Source organism: Dendrobates tinctorius, unplaced genomic scaffold (assembly GCF_039654945.1).
Source record: "Dendrobates tinctorius isolate UK_male_01 unplaced genomic scaffold, ASM3965494v1 ptg000162l, whole genome shotgun sequence".
Lineage (NCBI taxonomy): Eukaryota > Metazoa > Chordata > Amphibia > Anura > Dendrobatidae > Dendrobates > Dendrobates tinctorius.
This window is the reverse complement of record NW_027361829.1, coordinates 72,932,479-72,958,600: the sequence shown is the minus strand read 5'-3', so window position 1 is coordinate 72,958,600 and position 26,122 is coordinate 72,932,479. Positions and strand designations below refer to the sequence as shown.

The following is a 26,122-nucleotide window of genomic DNA, read 5'->3' as shown; positions in this document are numbered from 1 at the left end:
AGCAGCGTTTATATCACCTACTGCACAGTGGACCCCGAGCGGCGAACGCACTTTATTATTATTTTTTGTTTGGTGCGTTCCGCTGTTCCTAACATTATACTAGCGCCAGGGTCTGGCTAGTGATGGCAGAACAGCAGCAACTGTTATAGTGTATTCGGCAGCTTGAGGGCCAGTTGGCCACTCTTGAGAGGGCTCTCTCAGCTGCACAATCCACTGAAGCTGCTGTAAAGGCAATCACAGACGCGGTTTCCCGTATGTCCACGTCTTCCCTCGCGCCGACAGTTACCCGCCTTCCGTTGCCCGATAAATTTTCTGACAATGGCGCCTCCTGTAGGGGTTTCATCAGCTAGTGCTCTATTCAGCTGGAGCTACTGGCTGCGCGATTCCCTATGGAACGGGCCAAGGTGGGGTTTATTGTTTCCCTTCTGTCGGGCAAGGCGTTGGAGTGGGCTGCGCCATTATGGGAGCGTGGTGACCCAGAGGTTTGGACTGCTGCTCACTTTCTAACAGCTATTAAGCAGGTCTTCCTCGGTCCACGGGTCACACACGACACCTCTCTTCAGCTTCTCACTTTGACTCAGGGTTCTCTCTCGGTTAGTCAGTATGCCGTCCGTTTTCAGACACTGGCTTCCGAGCTGGAGTGGTCCGATAAAGTCCTCATCCCTGTGTTTTGGAGAGGTTTGGTGGAGCATGTTAATGATGCTCTCTCTACCAGAGAGGTTCCTGCAAGTTTGGAAGAGCTGATTGCCATTTCCACCCGCTTTAACCTCCGTTTTTCGGAGCGCGGTATGGAGCGTGCTCAATCCAAACGGAAGGTTACCTCGGCTCCCAATTTTTTTGAGCCTCTGGAACTACCCGAGCCAGAGGTTCCACCCCCAGAGCCCATGGAGGTGTCTCGCGCCATTCTCCAGGCGCGTCCGGCACAAGACTCCAGTTGCGGTTATACTTGTCAACACGCTGTGTCGCAGAACAACAGTGCCCCGCAATGGCCAAACTCTGTACTGCCAGGCAAGACCCTTGTTCCTCCCCATCTTTGGCCGAAGGTTCTCGCGTGGGTACACGCGTCCAGGAGGGGTGGTCACTGTGGCTATATGCAGACCACAAAAATCCTAGCAGGGTCTTACTGGTGGCCGCACAGGGCTCGGGATGTTAAATATATTCGGGCCTGCTTCTATTGTGCTCAGAAAAGCCTGCTTAAGCGAAGGGTGGAGACGCCTGCCGACACATGGTGGCATTCCACTTTAACTTCTGCTCCCGTTGTCTCCCATTGGTCCCTTCTCAAACCTGGCAATCTTGCCGCCCCTGATGCCTTCCACTTGTCCCGGGTCTCCCTGTCACCTACCGGGACATCAGACTTGCCCTCGGACGAGTCTGAGGCCTATATCGCTGATGGGCACAAGTTGATGGATCAGAAGGCTCATGGAGGAGGGGGACCTAGGAGGGGGGAAATGTTAGGCATCGGATTTCTGTGTTTACTCCGCAGGGATCCAGACCCTCACATTCTGCAGTCTCCTGCTGTTTATATACTGCAGAGGAGATTGCCTTGCAGCAAATCTCTCCTGAGGCTAAGTCCTTCTGTCCTCCTACAGAGCATGCTCATGGGATGGTCTCCCATTGGAGATCGGGAGTCATGTGCTCAGGTCCCGCTCCAGATCTCATTGGTCCATCTCGGAGATCTGGAAGCTTATGGAAGGTCCCGGCTGCTATAAAAGGCGCGCATGGCTATTCCGCCATGCGCTAGTATAGACTTACTTGCTGCTGTGTGTATGAGGATGGATGTATGATTCTGGTGAATGACTCATTATAAAACCCCTTCCCTCTGATATTACGTATGTGGTTAGGGACTGAGTTTAGAATCAGCGCCAGCGCTCCTCTGCTGCAACATCCACAGCTGCTAGCTCCCGACATTGCGCTTGCGCCTTAGCCTTGTCGTTTAGCGGCAGTGTCCACGCCGCGCTGCAGTAGCAGCCCCCTTTGCGTTCGCAGCTGCGATGCTGCGCACACGGTAGGTCTAGACAGACGTAGTGCCGCCGTCTTGGGCTACTCCTGTGACCTGATACCGTGTGTGCGTTTTTACTGAGTACTGTGACTTCAACAGGATCAGTCCTTTGTATTTGTACTTGTTTGGCATCTCTGTGAATTAACTGAGTGCTCTGCGCACCTGGGTGAAGTTTAACCCTGTGCTCATTTCCGCCATATTGCTCCTGCCACCTCTTAGAAGCGGTTATGTCACCTATTGCACAGTGGACCCCGAGCAGCGAACGCACTTTATTATTTTTGTTTGGTGTGTTCCGCCATTCCTAACAGTGGAGTATATATACTGTATATGCATTCTAGTGGGAAATCAAGAGGGCTGTATCTTTCAATATTCTGTGTATATAAGGATCTTAAAAAATTTTTCTTTGCTTGACTTGATGTAAACCTTTTAGGATAGTGTTTCTGTGTAATGTGTCATGGTATTTTTATGTATTTCCAGTTATTTCCTTTCTTCTGGTTTTCTATAAAGGGATAAATGCAGTGCGTAGAGAAGATATGCAGATCAGCCCAGCAACATTAAGTTCAAGTGAATATTTCATGCAAGAACAGTAACAGGAATTTTAAGGCAAATTTACTGGCGTGTGACAGATTTTGGTGACTAACGGCTAATGCCAATGAATCAGATTAGAAGTCACAGTATTTGTTTCTAGAGTTTTTCTAGCTGGGTGTTTTTTTTATTTCTTTTAAGTATTATCAGTTAACTAAAATTACTCAAATTTGATAAAAGATGGCTGAATCCACAGGGAGACGGGATCAGTGGAGACAGGGAGATAAGCCGTTGTAAGCAGGACCGGACTGGCCATTTGGCAATTCTGGCAAATGCCAGAAGGGCCTGTCTGGTCGTGGGCCACCTTGTCTGCTACTTTGTTAACAGAATTGGTGTCCCGAAGACACCAATACTGTTAAGAGTTGTGACGGAACACAAAGTCGCTGACTCCGTCACTTACCCCAGCAGACCACAAGTATCATTAGAAATATTGGTCTTGAAGTAAATCTTGCTTTCCTCCATCCAGGGTAATATATCTCATCTGGAGCTTGGGGATGGGGACAGCATGTGCCTGTGTGATTTCAAATGCCAGGGCTGAATTTCAGCCCCAGTCCATACCTGATTGTAAGACTATTCAGGCAGTGAATTTTTAACTGAGTCAACAAAGGATTCAGCATACTAAAGTACAACCAACCCGGTCCACCATTGAGTTGAGAGGCACCAATGTAAATTAGATAGGCAGTTGGACTATTTAATCTATATGAGTGTCTCTCAACTCCAAGGTGAACCGGCAGGATGTACTTCAGTATGCTCAACCCTTTGTTGACTCAGATAAGTCACTGCCTGAATAGTCTTATGACTTATCCATGAAAAGTTGACAGTGTGTTAAATGGCTAGTGTTCCTTGCCCCTCACCTGACTCCTACCCGAAGATTGTTCTGGCTCAGTGCTACTACCACAGACAATGTCTCTACCTCCTCAGTTTACAGAACCTGGAACACAGGTTGACATTAGAATTGTGTTGTCCATCTTCTACAGCACCAACTCTTCTGATAACAAAGGCTGGCTGACTGTTCATGTCTTCTAAAATACCAACTTTAAGTTTTTTTATGTAGTTGGCTCCTTAGCCCCCAGGGTGCTGTGGAATAGGGGACTTTGGGCAGCATAGAAATAGGTGTCATTGGTGTATTTGAAATTTCATTATGTATAACATTAACTTTTAAAGCAGCGGAGAACGTGGACTCAGCAGACCGCTAACTCCAGCTGATGATGTAATTGGACAAGGCTACATTATCTTACTGTGATTGAGATGAGCAAAGGGACATATACTCCATTTTGCCCTCCACTTCCTTCCTGCTAATTTTCTTGCCAGATAGCGATCAGGTGTAAGATGCCCAGGCGAGGTAGTCGTGGCCGAGGTAGTCGTGGGTGAGCTTCTGTTCACACACGCTCAGGCATCCTGCAGACAACTTGTGTCCCTGTCCTGATGTACTGCTGTGTGTGGAGTGCATCACACTTACTTGAGGACCCAAGGCCTCCAGGGGTTCGAGGCTTTCCTCTTCTAGAACCTTGGCAGTCATGACTCCAGGGGTCACGGATTCCATAAAAAAAAAATTGAACTTTTACTTGGAAAATGGCAGCATTTACAGTATTTACAGTCAGATGTAGAGGATAAGGCTCAATGGGGTGGCATCTTTCCCATAGGTACCAGACACAAATTCAACCCTGGTTCTCGGTATAGGTAGAACATCCATTTTACTATCTTCTCTAATCCTAGGGGATCTTCTCTTTTTCTAGCAGTAAATCTGGATTCCATCTCACTCCACCTCTTAGAGTTTGAGTCCAATTTCAGCTCTGCAGAAGGAATTTGCCCCCAGGCTTTGATGTCTATCTCGAAGTTCCCAGGCTGGCAAAGGGACTCGGGAGGAGGGTTTCTGTGGCAATCCACTGCCTCGAGTCTTGGGCCCACGTTGTCCATAGCAGCCTCTGACCTTCGACTGCTACTAGATACTTCTTTCAACTAACTTGTCACTTCCTGAACTTTACAATAACCCTAAGTTCGCCAATCTGGGCTGGCTGTTAACCCTCACAATGCCTCTATGCCTGCTATGTTATAGGGCAAACTGCACCTTTCACCTACATTCTAGATAGTGACATCTTGTGACCATTAGTTATTACTGCAGCCCACAGGGGAATTACATTTGTTATAGCAAGAAAACATATCAGGAACAAAGCACTATTCATATCCTACACCACAGTAGCATTGATGACTTCTGGCGGAACACAACAGCTGGTCCATCTCCCTACACATGCAGCAGTGTACACAGTATTTCGAGTAGACAATTAAAACAGATATTCCAAAATTAAAAAGATAATTTTTATTCCAAAGTTGGTAAAAAAGGACATATGCCTTTACAAAATAGGATGGGGCCAGAAAATATAGGTAGAATCACTTTCCACAAGCATGCACCTGTAACTGACCACTGTATTCAGGTGACGTGAGTATGCATAAAGTATTGGACTATTGAAGCACTGAAAATGGCTCAAAAAATTATTTAAAACAACGCGCACACTCTAGTAGGTAAACGTGCATTTTTTATTAAGTTTTAAAATTATGTAGTTTTCTTTAAAAAAAACGTTTTAGTAAAAAAGGCCTCATGCTTCCTCCTCGCATCCCAACAAGCACATACCACTGGCCCCTGTATTCTGGTGGCGTGTGTACGCATCTATTTAGACTATTGGAGCAATAAAGTGGACTCCAAAAATTATATTTCCCACACATTTTAGGAGATAAACATTTAAGTTTAAGTTTCAGAATTAGGGAGATTTATCTTAAAAAGAAAACAAAACATAGGACTGCGCTATAATTTACAAGCAAGCCTTACATTTAGAATTTAGATTAGTTGCAAAACCTGCAATGAGTGGTTTAATACCACTCTTCCTTGCTGACACGATGTAAAAAAATAAATAAACCAGCTGCTGTTGCTGTAGTATATCACAGGTGTATACATTCACAATCACACACTAAGTGGAGATGATGACGAAACTGCTACAGTTCACTGTATGTCACTTGAATCTTGGATTTCTAGTCACACACTGAGACTATCACTCATTTTCAATCTGGTACATCATCAGTGAAGTAGTACATCATAATCGCATTAGGCCTTTACCTGTCCCTATGCTGTGCTTTCTGAGCTCCTATCCATACACAAGCATAAAAAAAAAAAACATTTCTTGGCAATTTCTATGTTTTATACATCAGGTTCTAAATTATTATGAAAATACTATTTTTTTGTGATTTTCCTAAATGGTCGATGCAAATGAGTCAGTATAATGCTCAAATCATCAATCTCTAGAGTGGGTGCGGGGAACCTCAGGCGATTTACATCTCATGATTACCTTTTCTCTGGCCTCAGGGCAGATTACTGGGGACTGCTGGGCTCAGGCCTGGAGCTTGTGTTTTGACTACCACCGGCCCTTTAATTTCTTCTTGCTCCATGAGCATGCACATGTAGTGTTGGCTACTGAACATTGAGGCGCATGCAATGAAAGATTACATCTTGATGCCAGTGCCAGCATCAGGACATTCTTTGTGGATAGAGTTAGCTCATGGTTTGTACTGCAAAAAAAGGTTCCTCACCCTTGCTGTAGAGTATAAATCAGATTTTATTGAACAAACCTCACAATGATAACGGTATTTTTTTTCAAAACATAAAAAACTCAAAATGCGCTGTTCCAAGTTAGTATACAAAGAGTTGCCAAACATTTCATAGGATGAATTTTCAGCATTAAGAGATCAGCTCACATTTACTGAAATCAAAATCTTTTTCAATACAAACTATCTCAACAGGCCAAGTTACATGTTAACATAGGATCCCTTCTTTGATATCACATTTACAATTCTTGCATTCATTGAACTTATGAGTTTTTGGATAGTTTCTGCTTGAATTTCTTTGCTGGGCTCCTAGAGCTGCTGTTTTGATGTGAACTGCCTCCCACCCTCATATAGATATTTTGTTATATGAGATTCCAAAGGTTCTTAATAGGGTTGATGTCAGGGAAGGATGGTGGACAGGCATATCATCAATTTTTCTCCTTTTATGCCCATAGCAGTCAATGACTCAGAGGTATTCTTTGCAACATGAGATGCTGCATTGCTATAGATTTTACAATTCTTTTTGTACCATGGAAGAAAGTGGTCAGTCAGAAACTCTATATATTTTGCTGAGGTCATTTTCCCACCTTCAGGGACTGTAAAGGGGCCTACCAGCTCTCTCTCCATGTTTTCCACCGAAAACATAACTCCGCCACCTCCTTACTATTGTTGGAACCTTGTTGAGACATGGTGGCCATCTACCAACCATCCGCTACTCCATCCATCTACTGGTGCATTTTTATGTGGTCGAATAGTTGGTTTATGCACAATCGCAAGCCTCTGGATAATACTTGTGGTTTGTGGGACTCCAGAGACACCAGCAAATTAAAATACCTGTTTGCTGCTTTGTAATGGTATTGTCACAGGGATACAGCAACAGACATGGGCCAGAAGATCGCAGCATCGTGGCACACAAAATCCTGCACTGATTAGAACTGTTTCACTATCCTATTAAACAATGTAGGTTTTTCCTTGCTGTGTCATTGCAAGGTTTAATCAGTTCAGTTGAACTCCTTGAGCTCTCCATCCTGAATTGTCTCAGCTGTTCTGTGTTGGCCACTCCACTCTGTTAAATATGCCTGCCACTAGCACTTGGGAATTGTCAGTGATAGTTCCTAGCTACTGGTTAGGTGTTGGAGGAAAAATTCAGTGTTTGTAGTAGGTGGTTGGCAAGTTGTTCAGGAGATTTCTGTGTGGAGTTGGTGTGCATGTTTATCCTCATCCAATCCTATTTGGTTTCTGCTATCTATCCCTCCCCTGTGTTCCACTCTGTTGTTTTGTAAGTATATTTGCATGATTGTAGTTTTCTTTCATCCCTGCCTGTCTGGTTTGCGTAATCCCAAAACAATTCAGCCTCACACCTCCCTTGTTGGGTGTCATGATATAGGACATGGTTAATGTCCTGCTCTCTCAGGAATAACTTTTGCTGGCCTCCCTTTGGATCTGGGAGTGGTATTTATACTCATTCCAGACTAGGATTCCCTGTCAGCTATACTGTTGTTCTGGCTGTGTGTCTGACCCCTGGTGTGCATGCATACTGCATTGCTTGATTGCCTCCTGTGTATGACCTGGTCTGTGCCCTCACTCTGTTCTCTGTCTCACGTTTTGGTACTATTGTCTTCTCCGGTTCTGACCTCCTGGCTTGGCTATTGTTACTCCGTTACAGTTTGTCATCTATTGCCCGTTCTGGTTTACTGATCTATTGCTACATCCTGACTATCCATTCTGTCTATTCCTTTGGTAATGTCGTGCTCTCTCGTGCTTTGACCCCAGCCTGATCTAGTTTATATGCCTGTCTATGCCCCTTGATAACTTTGTCCCGTAGTTACCATTCTAGGAGTTTTCCTACAGCTCCTAGCTCTCTGGAGCTTAGGCCACACCCTCAGCAGTTACATGCTTCAGGTCCTGTTTGTCTGAAGCATGCATCTGCACTGCTGCTGCCCCCCTCCACTGGTATCTTTGTGCACAGTTTGTTTTACTCAGGACACGCGCATTGGCTCAGTGAGCACGTGCAGTGCGGTGTTCCTAACATTGGAAGAGAACAGATAAGGTTTCAGACAGGATCATAGCAAGGTACATGACTCTGGTGTCTCCAATTTCCGGGGTAGTTTGGAGGACAGGGATAGACTATGGTGCCCCCTAGTTCGAGGGATCAGGTAGGCGCCTAAAGTCTCTAGTAATTAGATGACAGGTGTTTTAGTAGCTGCTTTCTTAATGAGATGAATTTATCTTGCAGAAACCTTCCTCATTATGCCTGTATCTACGCAGACCCCTCTGTGCTTTGTATCAGCTGCAAATCTATTCACAGTAGTTTTCGTAAAATATCTAATGTTTTCATACCTTCTATAAGGCATTGCACTATATGACACTTTTCAACAGCAGAGAGATCCCTTTTCTTTCCCTTATTACTTGACACCTGTGGCCTGCTTAATAATGTGCAACCTCATTCTTAAATAGTTTTCCTTTAATTAATTAAGCTCATCTGTCAAATTAATTATCACAACTTATTTAGATTAATTTAATTAATCCAAGGAGCCTTGAAATGCAATACCATCCATGCGGTTATTTGAAAGAACAACGTACATCTTTATAAAACTTAAAGCGAACCTGTCAGCAGGATTTTGCTCAGTAAACTACAGACACTGACAGGTTGGCGCTGTTATGCTGATTAAAATGATACCTTGGTTGATGAAATCAATCTTGTGTTTGTTGTTTAATCTGTAAAGCTCTGTTTGTATTTTCAAAAAAGGCTGCAGCCATTGGACAGGATTTTTACAATACCAGAAAACCAATTTAAATCCAATGATAGGAGAAGTGACAAACAATGATCATCTTGCCACTTGTTAAGGGTTGTGATACTGTATATTTGGCAGGAAGTTGTGATGGATAAACAACTGGGTCTGAGCCTCTCTAAAATATAAGGAGTTCGGGATATTTCCAGTATGCATTTTTTAGTACCTACCAAAAGTTGTCCAAAGAAGAACAAGCAATGATTCTGGTCTCTAAAGGTTCATTGAGAGGCACATAAATATGAGAAGTAGGCCATGGAGCAATGGAAGAGAGTAGCTTGTTCTGATGAATCATATTTTCTTTTACATCACGTTAAAGGTCCAGTACATGAGCAATGCTTATACAGTGAAGATATGGCACTGGGATGGCAAGCTTCAGTACTGTTGGCAAAGTCCTGCTGTAAAACATTTGGTCTTGGGATTCATGTGAATGTATCATAAACCAGATCAAGTATACTTCTTCATGGCAATGGTCTTCCCTTCAATTTAACTTCCCTTTCCACGTATATAGTACTTACATGATTATGTAATTATTTTTTGGTGCTATATCTTTATATCCTTCCACATTTTGTGTTTAATTAGTCTCTTTCGTGGCACAAAAGCTACACTTCTGCAACTACTAATAGTGTTCACTATTAATATGCTTGCTTCATCCGACTATCAAAAGACAATAGATTAGCTATTTAAAGGGGTTGTGTGACCTTATTCTACAAGTCTGCAGTTACTGTATGTGCCTGCAGACTTGTGAATCCTCACATTGCTTAAACTGCACACTGTGATGATACTCCGGTGCCAAAACCAGTTGTGAGTGATCATGTGATTGCAAGTATACTATTTCTACTAGACTTGTCTCATCTAGTCAGCATGTGGCAGCATGTGACATGGAGTTACCGTGACAGTATGGAGTTAGAAGACCGCAGCATCTGATTGCTCCTAATCCGGCACTGAGAAGATGCACTTCTTCATTTTAAATGTGATACAACAAGAAAACACAGAATGACAGATTTGCAAAAATACTCTGCAATAAAAAAATGGCAGTAATCAGCAAGTGCTGGATAACAAATGCAGGGTATTTAGTCGATACATTTTTTTGTGCAAAAAAATGTACATCAAGCTGCTCCACCACGTCAAGGTAACCCCTATCGAAGCAGTCCCTATCTAATGTATTAAAAACCTGAACATGTGAACAGTGTCTAATATGAACATGATTCAGACAGGCCGCTCCCTAGTATGGGCTTGTGGTCTGAGCTGTCTCAGACCACAAGCTCATACTAGGGAGCGGCCTGTCTGAATCCTGTTCATATTAGACACTGTTCATATGTTCAGGTTTTTAATACATTAGATAGGGACTACTTCGACAGGGGTTATGTTGATGTGGTGGAGCAGCTTGATGTACATTTTTTTGCGCAAAAAAACTTATCGGCTAAATACCCTGTATTTGTTATCCAGCACTTGCTGATTACTGCCATTTTTTATTGCAGAGTATTTTTGCAAATCTGTCATTCTGTGTTTTCTTGCTGTATCTCAGTTAGTGGGTGGTGTGAGCATTGTCTGATCGACGTGTTCACAATTGTGCCTGTCACATTTGTGTTTTTAATTCATTTTAAATGTGTTTACTCCTTCTAGTAGAACAGGGCTTAATTGGCCATGCTGGAAATCCCTGTACTCACAGCTGAGCTCAGTTAGCCACTCCTTTCCCCTTTATAATCTGGACTCTGTTAAAATCCTTGTCAGAGCTAGCATTTGCTGCATGGCTAACAGAGGGAGAGGAGTTCATAGGAGAAGTCGAGTTGGAGGAGTTATCAGTGACTGTTGCTTGGCATGTATTTGTGCTAATTCCCAATCCTCTATTTTGGTTTATTCTCCAATCTCCACACCCCGGAGCATTCCTCTGTTATATGTCAGCGAATATTTTGTATGCCTGGAGTTTTCTGTTAACCCTTGATTGTGTTGCCTTGTTTGTTGGTTGGTGTACCACGGTGCACAGTGGCACCCTCTTCCCTGGGTGGACGAAGAGAACAGACGGAGGGCTAACTCAGGAGATAAGGCAAGGGTGGAGGTTCCAGCATCTTCACCTTCAGAAGTACTCCGGTCAGTAGGGCAAGCAAGGGCGCTCCCTAGTGTTAGGGACAGGGAAGGAACCCCTGGTCCTGGGTCACCTGACAGCTGTGTCGTGACAGCATGTATGCAAATCACATATTTGCGGTAACGCACAAGTCCCTTCCAGCATCAGCACCAGAGAATCCTCACAACGCACAGTGCATGCAATATGAGGATTCACAAGTTTGCAGACTTGGAGACTAGAGCCAGACAACACCTTTAATTGTGAGTAGGGTGTGTATCACCAACTTAAGGGATATATGTACACAATGCAATCAAATGCACATCTGAGAAATTATTATAGATTGCTTGTAAACCTAGAAGATTAAGAGTAAAATTTAGGACTTAATGATTTCGCACTCTTTACTTAGTGTATGATTCTTACTATAACATAATAAAATCCTTCAAAGTCTGTGAAATACTTTTAATAGCTGTTTTATTTCCTCTCCTTAGTGAACTTAAGCAGAAGTTGGATGAAGAGGGCAATAAGTGTTCAATTTTATCAAAGCATCAGAAGTTTAACGAACACTGCTGTATTCGATGCTGTTCCCCCTTCACCTTTCTGATCAACTCCAAGCGGCAGTGTCTGGACTGCAAGTTCAACGTCTGCAAAAACTGCAGCTCTTACCAAAAGAAAGAGAAGACCTGGATTTGTAACGTCTGCCAACAAGCAAGGTTAGTTTAATGTCATCACTAGATTTAAGAGAACTGGGTGCCTGCAAAAACGCTATTTACCTGCAGATAAGAAGAAAATGAAGTTTTATTCTTCCTGCAGCTGCTCACTTCCAGTCATCAGGGCTTTGTAGGGAGTAGCAACAGTCACCACTAACTACAAGGTGTTTGTGCTGTCATTACTCCCCCTGGACCTTGACTGTCAGCCTGTTCAGCAGCATGTGTATGTTCAGAGCTGTCTGTCAATCAAACTGTAGGGAGTGATTGGAGCACACTCCTGTTATAGTGAGTGGTGACTGTAACAACTCCTTTCACCGCCCTGATGACCAAGGCATGTGGCTGCAGGGAGAATAAAACTTAATTTTCTCCCTCTGTCTGCAGGTAAAAAATGTTTCTGGATGTGAGAGGATCACTTTAAGTAAGCTATCTGAATAACACAGTACAATTGCTATTTATTATGTTTTCTAATACATGCTTGTAGGTTGATGAAATAAAGTGTTATGTTAATAGCAGTGTTTGAAACTACTTAGTAGTTTACTGTATGGGTGGTTGAAAGTATAACACAGCTCTACTGTACTAAATAGGCAGAAATCGCTTATAGCAGTTTCATGGTTTCTTTGGTTTCCATTATTGTCGACCCATCTGACAGCACTGGTTTTACAGCAGTTGATTTACATCATCAATTGATGTCTTCAATGTTAAAAGGTAGCACCCATAAGCATTTCATCTACTACTGGTTTAGTTCTGAGGCCCTATAAAAGCAGAATTATGCTGACACTAGATTATTATAGAGATATAAGTCTGATAAGCATAATATGGTGTTGGGCCCATTTTGCTACTACAACAGCCTTCAATCTTCTTGAAAGGATTTCTGTGAGATTTTTATTTGTGTCTATATGTGAGATCAATCATTGGTGATTTACAAGGTGTGGAGTGCAATCAGTGTTTCATTACATCACTATTCTACAGTATATGGTTAATGTTCTGTTCAGGCTACACATGTTCCTCAACAATAAACTTATTAAATCAAATCCTGTAGACTTCATTTTATGCATAGGGACACAGACATTCCAAAACAGGAAATTGGAAACTACAATTGTGTAAGATTATTGCATGTGCAATAACTCTTATATTACCCTACACTGGAGTTCATAGGCTAGCCGCAACCTTAAAAAGCAACATCCTACCGTTATCCTTCCTCCAGCAAGCTTTACGGTATGAACCATATATTTCTCTGTGAATTTGCCATCAGTCAGCCATGTAATGAGACATGATTCATCACTTCAGAAAACACATTTATAGTGCTGCACTGGACGTGGCAGTGTGTGTTACGCAATTGCTGCTTTCTATTGGCCTTGACACACAATTGGTGTGCTCATGTCAGGCAGCTTGACACCGTGTGATAAGTGACTTTTGTATGCCATGCTCCTCGGGTCTTGGTGGCCTCGGTGGAGTTTGAGCTGATTTTACTCCTTTTCACTTCAAAATATTCACAATATTAGCACCTAACAGGGCAGATTTAGCAAATATGATATTTTAAAAATTGCCTTGTGGCAAAATTGACAGTGCCAAAATACTTTATTTAATCCATGAAATATAAAGAAAAGTTTATCAGCTCACCCTTAAATCAGCCACAGCAGGTGCAGTTATCCACGAAGGTGCATGGAATAGCGTTCAAGCCCGTATGCAAAATAAATCCATAATTGTCCAGAAAGGGATAGCTAATCCCATATGAGAATAAAACTTTACACGTTTTGACCCATGTGTGGGTCTTAATAATAGTGGATAAAAAGCAAAGCTCCTGACTTGATATCCCACTCAGGAGAAGAAATAACATCTGTGAAACAGCTGATGAGTAATCAATGTTAGAACACATACTAATCAATAAGGTACACTACACGTATAGGAAACCACATACCATGTGAAGATAAAAACCATGATGCAATATTACAAAGACTATTTCTGTATAACAAAAACAAATTTTGAAAAAAAATTTTTTTTTTCAATTTTCAAATCCCTCATTTTATAAATCTATTCAGTTTTCAAGTGACTTTGAGAGGCTTATATAATGGAAAACCCCAAGATGTTATACCATTTTAAAAACCCTTCAGGTGCTACACAGGAATTAAGTGTAATGAATAAATAGAAAATTAAAAAATCCAATAAAATTTTCCTTTAGATGCAAGGGTTAATAGGAAAAAATGAAGCCTAAAATGTATTATGCAATCCCTCCAATATCTGGCAATATCCCATTTTTGGTCAAAAACTGCTGTTTTTACACACAGCTCAGAAGGGAAGAAGCGCCATTTTGTATTTGGGGTATAAATTTGGCTGGAATAAACTGAGGACACCGTGTAAAATTTGTAAAACCCATGAGGTGCGAAAACAGAAGAAACACTCACAAGTGAGCCCATTTTGGAAACTAGACCCCTCAAGGAATTCATCTGGAGAGGGTGTTGAGCATTTTGAGTTGACAAGTGCTTTACAGGACTTTAAAACATTTGGGAGTGGAAAAAAAAAAATTTTTTTTTTTTAATAAAATGTTTTAGACCCAAGTTTGTAATTTTTCGAATTTTCACAAGGGGTAATAGTAAAAATGGACCTCATAATTTGTTCCGCAATTTTTCCTGAATGCGCGTATAACCTTGAAAAAGAAACTGCGCCAGCACAAATTTGGCTGGAATAGATTGTGGATGCCATGTCTTACTTGCAGAGCCCCTGACATGCCAAATCAGGAGAAACTGCCCACAAGTGACCCCATTTTGGAAACTAAACCCCTCAAGGTATTTATCTAAAAGTGTGTTGAGCATTTTTAACCCATAGGTTCTTCACGGAACTTCATGACATTTAGTTTTGATAACAAAATATTATATTTTTTCAGTACAATACTGTTTTAGCACCTAATTTGTAATTTTCACAATGGGTAATTGGAGAAAATGAACTTCATAATTTACTATACAATGAACACAGTCATTTCTGATATATGATCAAAAACTAATGTTTTCGCACATGACAAATCTTGGAAAGCAAAGAGTGTTATTTAATTTTTGGTGCACAAATTTGGATACCATGTTATATTTGCAGAGTTCATGAGGAGCGAAAAAAGAAGAAACACCCACACCCTATTTGGGAAACTAAATGCCAGGTGGAATTCATCTAGGGGTGTGGTGGACATTTTTAACCCACACACTACATCACAGAATTTTATAAGATTATAAGAACATAAAATGTAAGATTTTTCCATTAAAGTGGTACTTTAGCCTCAGAGTTTTAATTCACACAAGGGTTAATAGGAGAAAGTGGACAGGGCAGTTTGTTATGCCATTTTTACTGAAAGGGGCAATACCCTATATGTGCTTGCACACTACTGTTTGAGCACTCAACTGATAAGGAATAACTTCTCAGTCTTCTAAGGATGATGACACAACTTCCTGTACGAATTAAATAAAGTTTATTGTAGCCACAAGAGCTCTGATCATTGACAGAACATAACTTCCTCCATTATGTCGGGGACCAATTCTTATAGTAAATTACAGCAGGATGTACAAGTAGGAGAAATTAGAGAGATTATCACATAACCAATCATATTTCAGTACAAACAATTAACGACCAATCAGTACAAATCAGGCTGTTACCTAAAAATGCTTACTATGTATTATGTTATTAAAAAGATGGCACTTACTTGTATGTTTGTCCAAGGTTCTTATCCTAGACCGCACTGACCCTAAAAGGTTAGCTTGACCAAAATAAGTGGCTTCTGCAAATACTGCAGTAGCTGATGTAAACTTTACATTTTTGCTTAGTAATTACATATCAATCCTAAAATAATCAAGTTGCTGAGTAATATGATTTTCTGTTCTGATTCTATATTTGTAAAAATGAGTGTTAAAGGGATATTGGGTGTATTGGTTAAAGGGGAGCAATTGGTATTTATTGATCTTCCTATCACAACAAGGATAGGAGGGGAAGGAGAGCTGTTTGGCTTTTCAAACGCAGATTAGGGTTGAATAGATTGCAGAATACATTAGCTGAAAGCCTGAAGTGAGAAACTATAGCAGAAACCCCCAAAAGTGACCTCATTTTGAAAACTTCAAGGAATTTAGAATTCCTGTTGGAGTACATTTTAAGTATTTTTTTAGCTCACATGTGCCTCACAGAATTTTATAACTTTGGGTCTTTTAAAAATTTTACATTTTTGTTGTAAAAATTTAATTTTTTATTAGCTGCAATTTTTTTTTACAGCGGTAATATGTAAATATTGATCCCACAATTTTTTGTACAATTCCTCCCAGTGATGCCCCTTTTGTCATTGGAAACTACTGTTAAGCCATACAGCAAAGCTTAGAACATAGAAGCACATTTTGGCTTTTGGAGCGCAGCTTAAGAATACAAGTGCTTCTCACAAAATTAGAATATCATCAAAAAGTTAATTTATTTCAGTTCTTCAATACAAAAAGTGAATCTCGTATATTACATATAGTTATTACAAACAGAGTGATCTATTGCAAGTGTTTATTTCTGTTAATGTTGATCATTATGGCTTACAGTCAATGGAAACCCAAAAATCATTATCTCAGTAAATTAGAATACTTTATAACACCAGCTTGAAAAATTATTTTAAAATCCAAAATATTGGCCTACCGAAATGTATGTTCAGTAAATGCACTCTGTTTGGTTAGGACTCCTTTTGCATCAATGTGGCGTGACATGGAGACGATCAGCCTGTGACACTGCTGAGGTGTTATGGAAGCTCAGGTTGCTTTGATAGCAGCCTTCAGCTTGTCTGCATTGTTGGGTCTTGTGTCTCTCATCTTCCTCTTAACAATACCCCATAGATTCTCTATGAAGTTAGGGTCAGGCAAGTTTGCTGGCAAATCAAGCCCAGTGATACTGTTGTTTTTAAGCCAGGTATTGGTACTTTTGGCAGTGTGGACAGGTGCCAAGTCCTGCTGGAGAATGAAATTTCCATCTCCAAAAAGCTTGTCGGCAGAGGGAAACATGAAGTGCTCTAACATGTCCTGGTAGACAGCTGCGCTGACTTTGGTCTTGATAAAACACAGTGGACCCTCACCAGCAGATGACATGGCTCCCCAAACCATCACTGATTGTGGAAACTTCACACTAGACCTCAAGCAGATTGGAATGTGTGCCTCTCCACTCTTTTTCCAGACTCTGGGACCTTGATTTCCAAATGAAATACAAAATTTACTTTCAAATGAAAACAACACCTTGGACCACTGAGAAACAGTCTAGTTCTTTTCTCCTTAGCCAAGGTAAGACGCTTCTGGCGTTGTCTATTGGTCATCAGTGGCATGACACAAGGAATGAGACACTTGTAACCCATGTCCTGGATACATCTGTGTGGTGGCTCTTGAAGCAATGACTGCAGCAGAAGTCCACTACTTGTGAATCTCCCCCAAATTTTTGAATGGCCTTTTCTTAACAATCCTTTCAAGGCTGCGGTAATCCCTGTTGCTTGTGCATCTTTTTCTACCACACTTTTTTCTTCCACTCAGCTTTCCATTAATGACTCTATATATTATTTCAGTTTCACTTTTTGTTTAGAAGAGCTGAAATAAATTATTCTAATTATGTGAGAAGCACTTGTAGTTTGTGGTAATATTTGCAGAGCCTCGAAGGTGTCACAACATCAGAAAACACTTAAAAGTGACCCCATTTTAGAAACTTTAGAAATTACACATCTCAATGAATTTATCTATGGCTGCAGTGACTCTTTTGGTCCAGCATGTTTTTCTGCAACATCCACACCATGCTTTTTTTCTTGAGAATTGCAAATATGCCAGCTTAGTGACAAAAACATGTTTCCGACTTGTGATTCTGGAGACATGCAACTCATAAAATAGATGGGTACCCCACTACAGTAATGCAAAATATGTGGATAATAACTGAAGTTTAGGCACACCATGGCCCTCTGAAGTGAGGAGGCCATTTGGATTTGGGAACGCAGATTTCGATAGATGTTAATTGAGGAAGTGGGAGACGTGTCACTTTTCCAGAGCCTATGTCATACCAATAATTCGGGGACCCCTTATATTTCCAATAACAGATGATGGACCTAAGTGGGGGCTTGTTTTTTTGTAGCATACATTGAGGTTTTCATGGGTAACATTGTCTAAATCCCCTCAAAAATGTGATTCAGAAGAAACACTCAATAAAACCACTCACTATAATGAAGCAGATGGAGACATGTTGAACTCCATTTGGCATCTTCTCCGGTGGTATCCATCAATTTAGGCATGCACAAAAGTATGGTTGACCACTTTTGTGTGCTAAAAAATGCCTAAAATGACGAGACAACACAGAAACAAGGGCCAGCCATAGACCAAAGTGACTCCATCTACCTCATATTAGTGCTCAGTAGAGTTGAGCGACTTTGGTCGGATCGGGTTTCATGAAACAAAATTTGAGTCGGATAAAACTGGTCCGACTAGGGCAAAAAAGTCGGAGTTTTGTCCGAAACCCGACCCCAATGCAAGTCAATGGGAAATAAAAGTCGGCATTGAGTGGATGACATTCATCCACTCAATGCCGACTTTTATTCCCCATTGACTTGCATTGGGGTCGGGTTTCGGACGAAACTCCGACTTTTTTTGCCCTAGTCGGACCAGTTTCATCCGACTCAAATTTTGTTTCATGAAAATAGAGTTGAGCGACTTTGGTCGGATCGGGTTTCATGAAACAAAATTTGAGTTGGATGAAACTGGTCTGACTAGGGCAAAAAAAGTCTGAAACCCAGATTTTATTTCTTCCGGTTATGGTGATTTCATTACAATATGCATTTGCATATATTGACTTAAAAAGTATTTTATGGATTCTGTAAATTTAAAAATGTTATGTTTTGCTATATTGTGTTAGGAGGTGCAGTATATCTTATTTGAGCCACTGTTTTTGCTACTATTATCAATTTTTAGGCATTTTTTAATGAAAAAATGCCACTTTCATGCAACATTATTGTTGTTAGTTGTGTGTACAAAATGCTGATTGTTATTTCGAAAATGTGTAAGGTGTCTACTTTCAGAAAGTTTGATATGATTTTTTTACTGCAATTTAGGTTTTATTTGTACATGTGAGAAGTACAAAAATAGTCTTGGCTATCAGAGGTGCAAAATGTCCAAAAATTCCTGCCAGAAAAAGATTTAAAGAAAACTTGTCACCGGTTTATAATTGGGCAGTTTTTGCTCTTATTTTATTCTTGCTGCTGCCATGACTATTCTATTTTTTATTTTTAAAATCCACCATATGGTTCCAGAGATATGCGCCATTTTATTTGGTAGTAATTTTTATTTTGTGAATATATTTATCCTTACGTGGCTGAGCATAATCAGTTGTCAATAAATAAAGGGTCTGCATCCTTTACATGGTGCCTGGTGTTTGCTTACATCTAAGGATTCTACATTATGAATATTCGGTCACAGCACTTCCACATCCCTTGGGATACTTGTCTTCTGCAGCTTAGTCACTGAAACACAATGCTTTACTTGGTTGATTGACATTGAACTATAAATATCCATCATACCATGGAAACAGTAGAGTAATGACAGACACATGCGACAGTAGTGCTGATACGTGACATGCACAGGATGCTTATTTGTTCTAGGGGAGGAACTCATTGACTATCAGCAATGTGGGTGAAAGGGTTTTGACTGCTTAGTAGAGCAAATGTATTCAAATCTCAATTTTGGAAAGCTTGTAATTGCTCAGAAAATACACATGGGGAAGTGGTGAGAGAGAAAGGACCATGCTGATCATAAGAGTTTACACTTCAAAGACGAGAGAAAGCCTTGTTGACAATAAGTGATGAATGAAAAACCCGTCACAAGGGAGCGCGAAGGACACAGATGAGGAGGTTATTTAAATCTTCATTTATTGCTATCCACAATGCGTTTCGATAGTGTATATCTGTCTTCATCAGGTGGCAGTCCATGATGAATACAGATATACACCGTCGAAACGCGTTGTGGATAACAATGAATGAATATTTAAATAACCTCCTCATCTGTGTCCTTCGCGCTCCCTTGTGACTGGTTTTTCATTCATCATTCCGTCTACTCTCCCAAGGTACCCGGCCGGAGCTGCAGTTGACCTCCTTTAATTGACCGCCTGCCTGGCGCTCCATCTAGACCGTCCTTTCTGACTGCCCGCTTGTTGACTATAAGAGCTTACACTCTACAGGAGAGGGAAATAGACCACCCTGCTGACCTTAAGAGCTTACAGGATACAGGAGAGAGAGAGAGGACCCTACTGACCATAAGAGTTTACATTTCATAAAAGAGAGATAAAGCCTTGCTGACGATAAGAGCTTGCACTTTACAGGAGAGTGAAAGAGACCACCCTGCTTACCATAAGAGCTTATACTCTACAGGAGAGCAAAAGAGGAGACACTACAGAAGAAAAAGACTTACTCAGTGGCTCTGGAGATGGAAAATGATGCCACCCTATAAACTATGCTCCACTGGGAACCACGGATCTGTGATGGTCCAGTTACTGACCACCACTGTACAATGTATGGTAATCCATAGGTTGTCATAGCTGATGGGCATTATAGGGAAAATGGCATTAGCCCGCTTTCTGATGACTCAGCTGTGTGGAAATGCTGGGAAAGTGTTTTTTGCAGTTTTGCTAACCGCAAATCGAATCTCAAAGTGTGATATTCACGTGAAAGGAAATTTTCCTCAAACTTGATCCTCCATAGATAAATTCACTCATCTACACTGCTGAGTGTATGTGATTGAAAAAATAAAATTCAACCTAAACTTATCTGATATAACATGTTTTTAGAGCAACATTGAGATCAGTATTGACGTATTGCAACTGTGTTTTTTTCAGTCATAGTTTCTTCCTTAAGGATATTACCCGTTCATAAACATCTGGTGGTTTAGGTAGGAAAAAAGTAACAAGAAATAGTGACCATAGTGTTTAGCTTTCCCTTTGTAAACTGTATTGAAAAATACTAAATAGCCATAAAAATAATTAAGAACAAAATCTGATGAACAACATAAGCCAGTTGAAGTTGAAGACAGAACAGTAGTGCATGGTGCTAAACTCTGCAGATTTTGTTGCAGATTTCATTGTGGAACTGCTGCGGTCTGCTTGGCAGAAAAAAACATTACGTAATATACACATTTTTGCGTGTGTTTTTGATGCTTTTTTTTGCATTATTTTCTTATTCATTTGAATGAGTGAAAAACTCTAAAACACTGAAAGAATTAACAGCAGATTTAAAAAAAAAAAATAACACTTTGAAGGTTCAAATGTGCATGGAAAAAATAAGCAGTATGTCCATGAGATTTCAGAAATCTCATTCACTTTACTGGTGCTGTAAAATGCTGTGTTTTTTTCCATGGAAAAAAAACGAGGAAAAAAGCAGTAAAAGCACAGCAATGAGAACAAACCCTACATTGTTATGTTGAGGATTTTAAATCCAACCAGGTGGTCAATTGAAAAACACACAGGAACAAAATATTGAACTACTAGGTCTGTAAAATCTCTTGCTTGTGTAAAATGTGATCCATGCAGCCAATCACTAGCTACATCTGTAAAGTGTTATCATCACTGTGGCCAATTAATGTTTGCACTAATTACACAGTTAAGTTTGAAGGTAGATATAAGTCCATCAAATTCAACTTATAGCCTAAGGGTCCCGTTTCACATAGCGACGCTCCAGCGATCCAGACAATGATACGACCTGGTAAGGATCACTGATGCGTCGCTACATGGTCGCTAGTAAGTTGTCAAACAAGCAGATCTATTCAAAGATGCAGCAATGATCTGTATAGCGACCTCAGCGGTCTTGGGACCTTATCACACAGCAGCTTTTCTGACGACTCACGCCTGCATCCCTGAGTTCTGCATCAAACACAGCGATGCATGCTGGCCAGCGGGACACCAACGATCAAAAAATGGCCTAGGACATTCGAGCACGATCAGCGATATCCAGCGGGGGGCTGGTCGCCGCTATGTGTCACACGTAGCGAGATCGCTGGCGAGGTCGCTGTAGTGTCACAAAACCTGTGACATTTCAGAGATCTCTCTAACGATCTCGTTATGTGAGATGGGGCCTTAACATGTGATCCAGAGGAAGGCTAAAACTCAATGGGAAAGAAGCTAATAGCACCATATTAGGGGGAAAAATTCCTTCCTGAATCCACATACAGCAATTAGACTAGTTCTCTGGATCAGTGTCCCATCACAGAATCTAGCGCCCATAAACTAATATTATATTTTTCAAGAAAGGCATCCAGGCCCTTCTTGAATTTTAGTATTGAATAAATCATTACAACATTCTGTAGCAGAGAGTTTCATAGTCTCACTGCTCTTATCATAAGGAATCAACGTCTTCAATAATGATTAAACCTTCTTTCCACGGGATGTAGAGAACACCCCCTTGTCCCCTTCATAGACCGAGGTGTAAAAAGATCATTTTGTCCCTTCATATATTTGTACATTGTAATAAGATCGCCCATAAGCTTTCGTTTTTCCAAACTGACTAATCCTACGTTTGATAACCTGTCTTGATATTGCAGTCCACTCATTGCCTTAATAACCTTGGCAACTCTTGTCTGCACCCACTCAAATTTAGCTATGCCCTTCTTATAGTCTGGAGATCAAAATTGTACACAGTATTCTAAGTGTGGCCTCAATAGCAACTTGTATAGAGGCAAAATATGTTCTTGTCGTGAACATCTATGCCTCTTTGAATGCACCCTATTGTTTTATAACCCTTAGCAGAAGCTGCCTGGCACAAGTCCCTAAACTTGAATTTGCCATTTAGCCATTCACCCAAGTCTTTTTCAGTGACAGTTTTGCCCACTGTTTTGCAACTTAGTACATAATTATACATTTTATTTCCTCTGCACAAGTCCATGACCTTACAATTATCTACATTAAGCTTCAATTGCCATTTCTCAGTCCAAGCCTTCAGTTAATATAAGTACCTTTGTAACATTAAGTTATCCTCCTCTGTGTTAATTACCCTGCAGAGTTTAGTATCATCTGCAAGTATTGAAATTATTCTGTATGCCCCCTACTAGGTCATTAACAAATATGTTAAAAAGAAAAGGGCCCAATACTGACCCCTGTAGCACCCCATTGTTAACAGTGTCCCAATCCGAGTGTATTCCATTAATAATCACCCTTTGTTTCCTATCACTGATCCAGATGTTAACATAATTACACATATTTCCCCCTAGTTCCATTACTCTTATTTTATGTACCAACATTTTGTGTGACACCATATCAAATGCCTTTAAAAAGTCCATATATACAGGGTGGGCCATGTATATGGATACATCTAAATAAAATGGGAATGGTTGGTTATGTCAACTTCCTGTTTGTGGCACATTAGTATATGGGATGGGGAAAGCTTTTCAAGATGGGTGGGGTCCATGGCGGCCATTTTGAAGTTGGCCATTTTGGATCCAACTTTTTTTTCCAATGGTAAGAGGGTCATGTGACACATCAAACTAATTGAGAATTTCACAAGAAAAACAATGGTGTGCCTGGTTTTAACGTAAAATTCTTTCATGAGTTATTTACAAGCTTCTCTTTGCTTACAGCCATTGACATGTCACTGAGGTTAACACATGAGGAGCGGATAGAAATTGTGTTGATGTCTGGTGAACGCAGTACCCGGGTCATTTCAGCAAATTTCAATGCAAGACACCCTATGCAAGTAAAGTGTAACCATTCCCATTTTATTTAGGTGTATTCATATAAATGGCCCACCCAAAAAAAGTTTGCCTCATCAATGAACATAATGTGTAAGCTGAGGCTCCTGTTTCAATTTTTGTTTTCCCCATTCTGCAAATTCAGCGCACCGATCTGGCATCAATCGAACATCCCTTTGGTGGATAGGGTGGTTTTACATTAGCGTTTCAGGCTGCAGCGTCGGTCTGCGCAAGGCTGCGGCTAAGCCCCGCCCCCTGCCGCGCCTCCTCCAGTAGCTCCGCCTACAGGCGCATGACGCTGCATGCGTCCCCTAGCTTTAGCACTGGGGACGCAGGCCATGCGCAGGTATGCATTTGGCGGCGCATGCGTCCTTTTGACAGTGCGCCAACCAGCGCCAAATGCAACCTGTTGAGTTTGGCGCTGGTCGGCGCACCGTCAAAAGGACACATACGCCACCAAACGCATACCTGCGCACAGCCTGCGTCCCCAGTACTAAAGATAGGGGACACAGGATGCATGCAGCGTCATGCGCCCGTAGGCGGAGCTACCTGAGGAGGCGCTGCAGGGGGCGGGGCTTAGCCACGGCTGTGCGCAGGCCGACGCTGTGGCCTGAAACGCTAATGTGAAACCACCCTTAGCTACTCACAAATGGCACCCTTACAAAATCCAGCTGCTGCAGCATCTCAACGAGAATGACCCAGATCGGCGCACTGAATTTGCAGAATGGGCAAAACAAAAATTGGAACAGGACCCTCAGTTTACACAGAACATTATGTTCAGTGATGAGGCAAACTTTTTTGGGTGGGCCATTTATATGGATACACCTAAATAAAATTGGAATGGTGATAGTTTTTGTTTTCAAAGGGTGTCTTGCATTGAAATCTGTTGTAATGACCCGGGTACTGCGTTCACCAGGCATCAACAATTTCTATCCACTCCTCATGTGTTAATCTCTGCGACATGTCAGTGGCTGTAAACAAAGAGAAACTTGTAAATAACTCATGAAAGAATAAAGTTACATTAAAACCAAACAACCATTATTTTTCTTGTGAAATTCTCAATAAGTTTGATGTGTCACATGACCCTCTTCCCATTGGAAAAAATAAAGTTGGATCCAAAATGGCCAACTTCAAAATGGCCGCCATGGTCACCACTCATCTTGAAAAGTTTTCCCCATCCCATATACTGATGTGCCACAAACAGGAAGTTGATATCACCAACCATTCTCAATTTATTTACATGTATCCATATACATGGCCCACCCTGTAGAACATCCACAGTGCTTCCCTGGTCCAACTTATCTCCTCCTAGAAGCTGATCAGACTAATTTGACAGGACCAATCCCTTATAAACTCATGTTGATATTGGGCCATGAGGTTGTTCTTCAGATACTCCAGTATAGCATCTCTTAGAAAACTCTCAAGGATTATACCCACAGTAAAATTTAAACTTACTAGCCTATAATTTTTAGGCTCAGATTTTGTCACCTTTTTCAATATTGGAACCACATTTGCTATGAGCCAGTCCTGTGGTAGACACTGTTATTATTGAATCCTTTAATGTTAAAAATAATGGTCTGTCTATCACGGTACTTAATTCCTGCAGTATACGGGAGGTGTATGCCATTCAGGCCCAGGGACTTGACTTCTTTAGTAATTTTGAGGTTGTGTCCTACTTCCTACTGGGTTAAGCAGGTGACATTTAATGGAGAATTTATGGTAAATTTCTGGTGTCCTGATAATGTCATCTGTCATGTAATTGCCATGAACATGGCCACATGTTCATCCCCGCCAAAAGGGGAAGCACAAGCACCATCGGGAATTCAAGCAGACTTAGATGAAGAGCAGCAGGTGTCGGTAAGTTGATAATTTTGGTCTTAACCCCTTCCTGACATCCGACGTACTATCCCGTCCACGGTACCCGGGCCCGTATGACCGTGGACGGGATAGTACGTCTACCGCGATCAGCGGCACCCACGTGGTGAGCGCCGCTGATCGCGGCCGGGTGTCAGCTGATTATCACAGCTGACACCCGGCACTATGTGTCAGGGGCGGTCACGGACCGCCCCCGACACGTTAACCCCTTGCACACCGCGATCAAACATGATCGCGGTGTACCGGGAGTTAAAGGGAAGCATCGGCAGGGAGGGGGCTCCCTCCGTGCTTCCCTGAGCCCCCCACGGCAGCGCAATGTGCAGCGCTGCTGCGGGGGGCTCCTATCCTCCAGGCCCCCGAATCCAAGATGGCGACGGGGGCCTTCGGGGACCTGAGGAAGCTGGCTTCCTCAGTGCCTGCAAAGCGCAGGCAAGAGGAAGTCTGCTTCAATGCCTGTGACAGATTGCTGATCTGTCACAGTGATCTGTGATGTGACAGATCAGCGATCTGTCACAGGACAGTGATGTCCCACCTTGGACTATGTAATAAAGTAAAAAAAAAATTAAAAAAAATGTAAAAATAAATTTAAAAAAATCGCCAAATAAATTAGTAAAAAAAAAAAAAAATATTCCCCAATAAATTCATTTTTTGAAAATAATAAAAAAAAAAACAATAAAAGTACACATATTAGGTATCGCCGCATCTGTAATGACCCGCCCTATAAAACTGTCCCATTAGTTAACCCTTTTAGCGAACCCCTTAAAAAATAAAAATAAAAAACGAAGCAAAAAATAATGATTTATTATCATACCGCCAAACAA

The 26,122-nt window shown here is 41.3% G+C and overlaps 1 protein-coding gene across 2 annotated transcripts in view; it reads left to right on the top strand.

Moving 5' to 3' along the window:
- Positions 1-26,122, top strand: part of MYRIP (myosin VIIA and Rab interacting protein) — an 811,455-nt gene that overhangs the window by 347,648 nt on the left and 437,685 nt on the right. For both annotated transcript variants that reach the window (XM_073550109.1, XM_073550108.1), the window contains exon 3: positions 11,521-11,742. In XM_073550109.1, the coding sequence (XP_073406210.1) occupies positions 11,521-11,742 (222 nt within the window). The remainder of the gene's footprint in view (positions 1-11,520; positions 11,743-26,122) is intronic.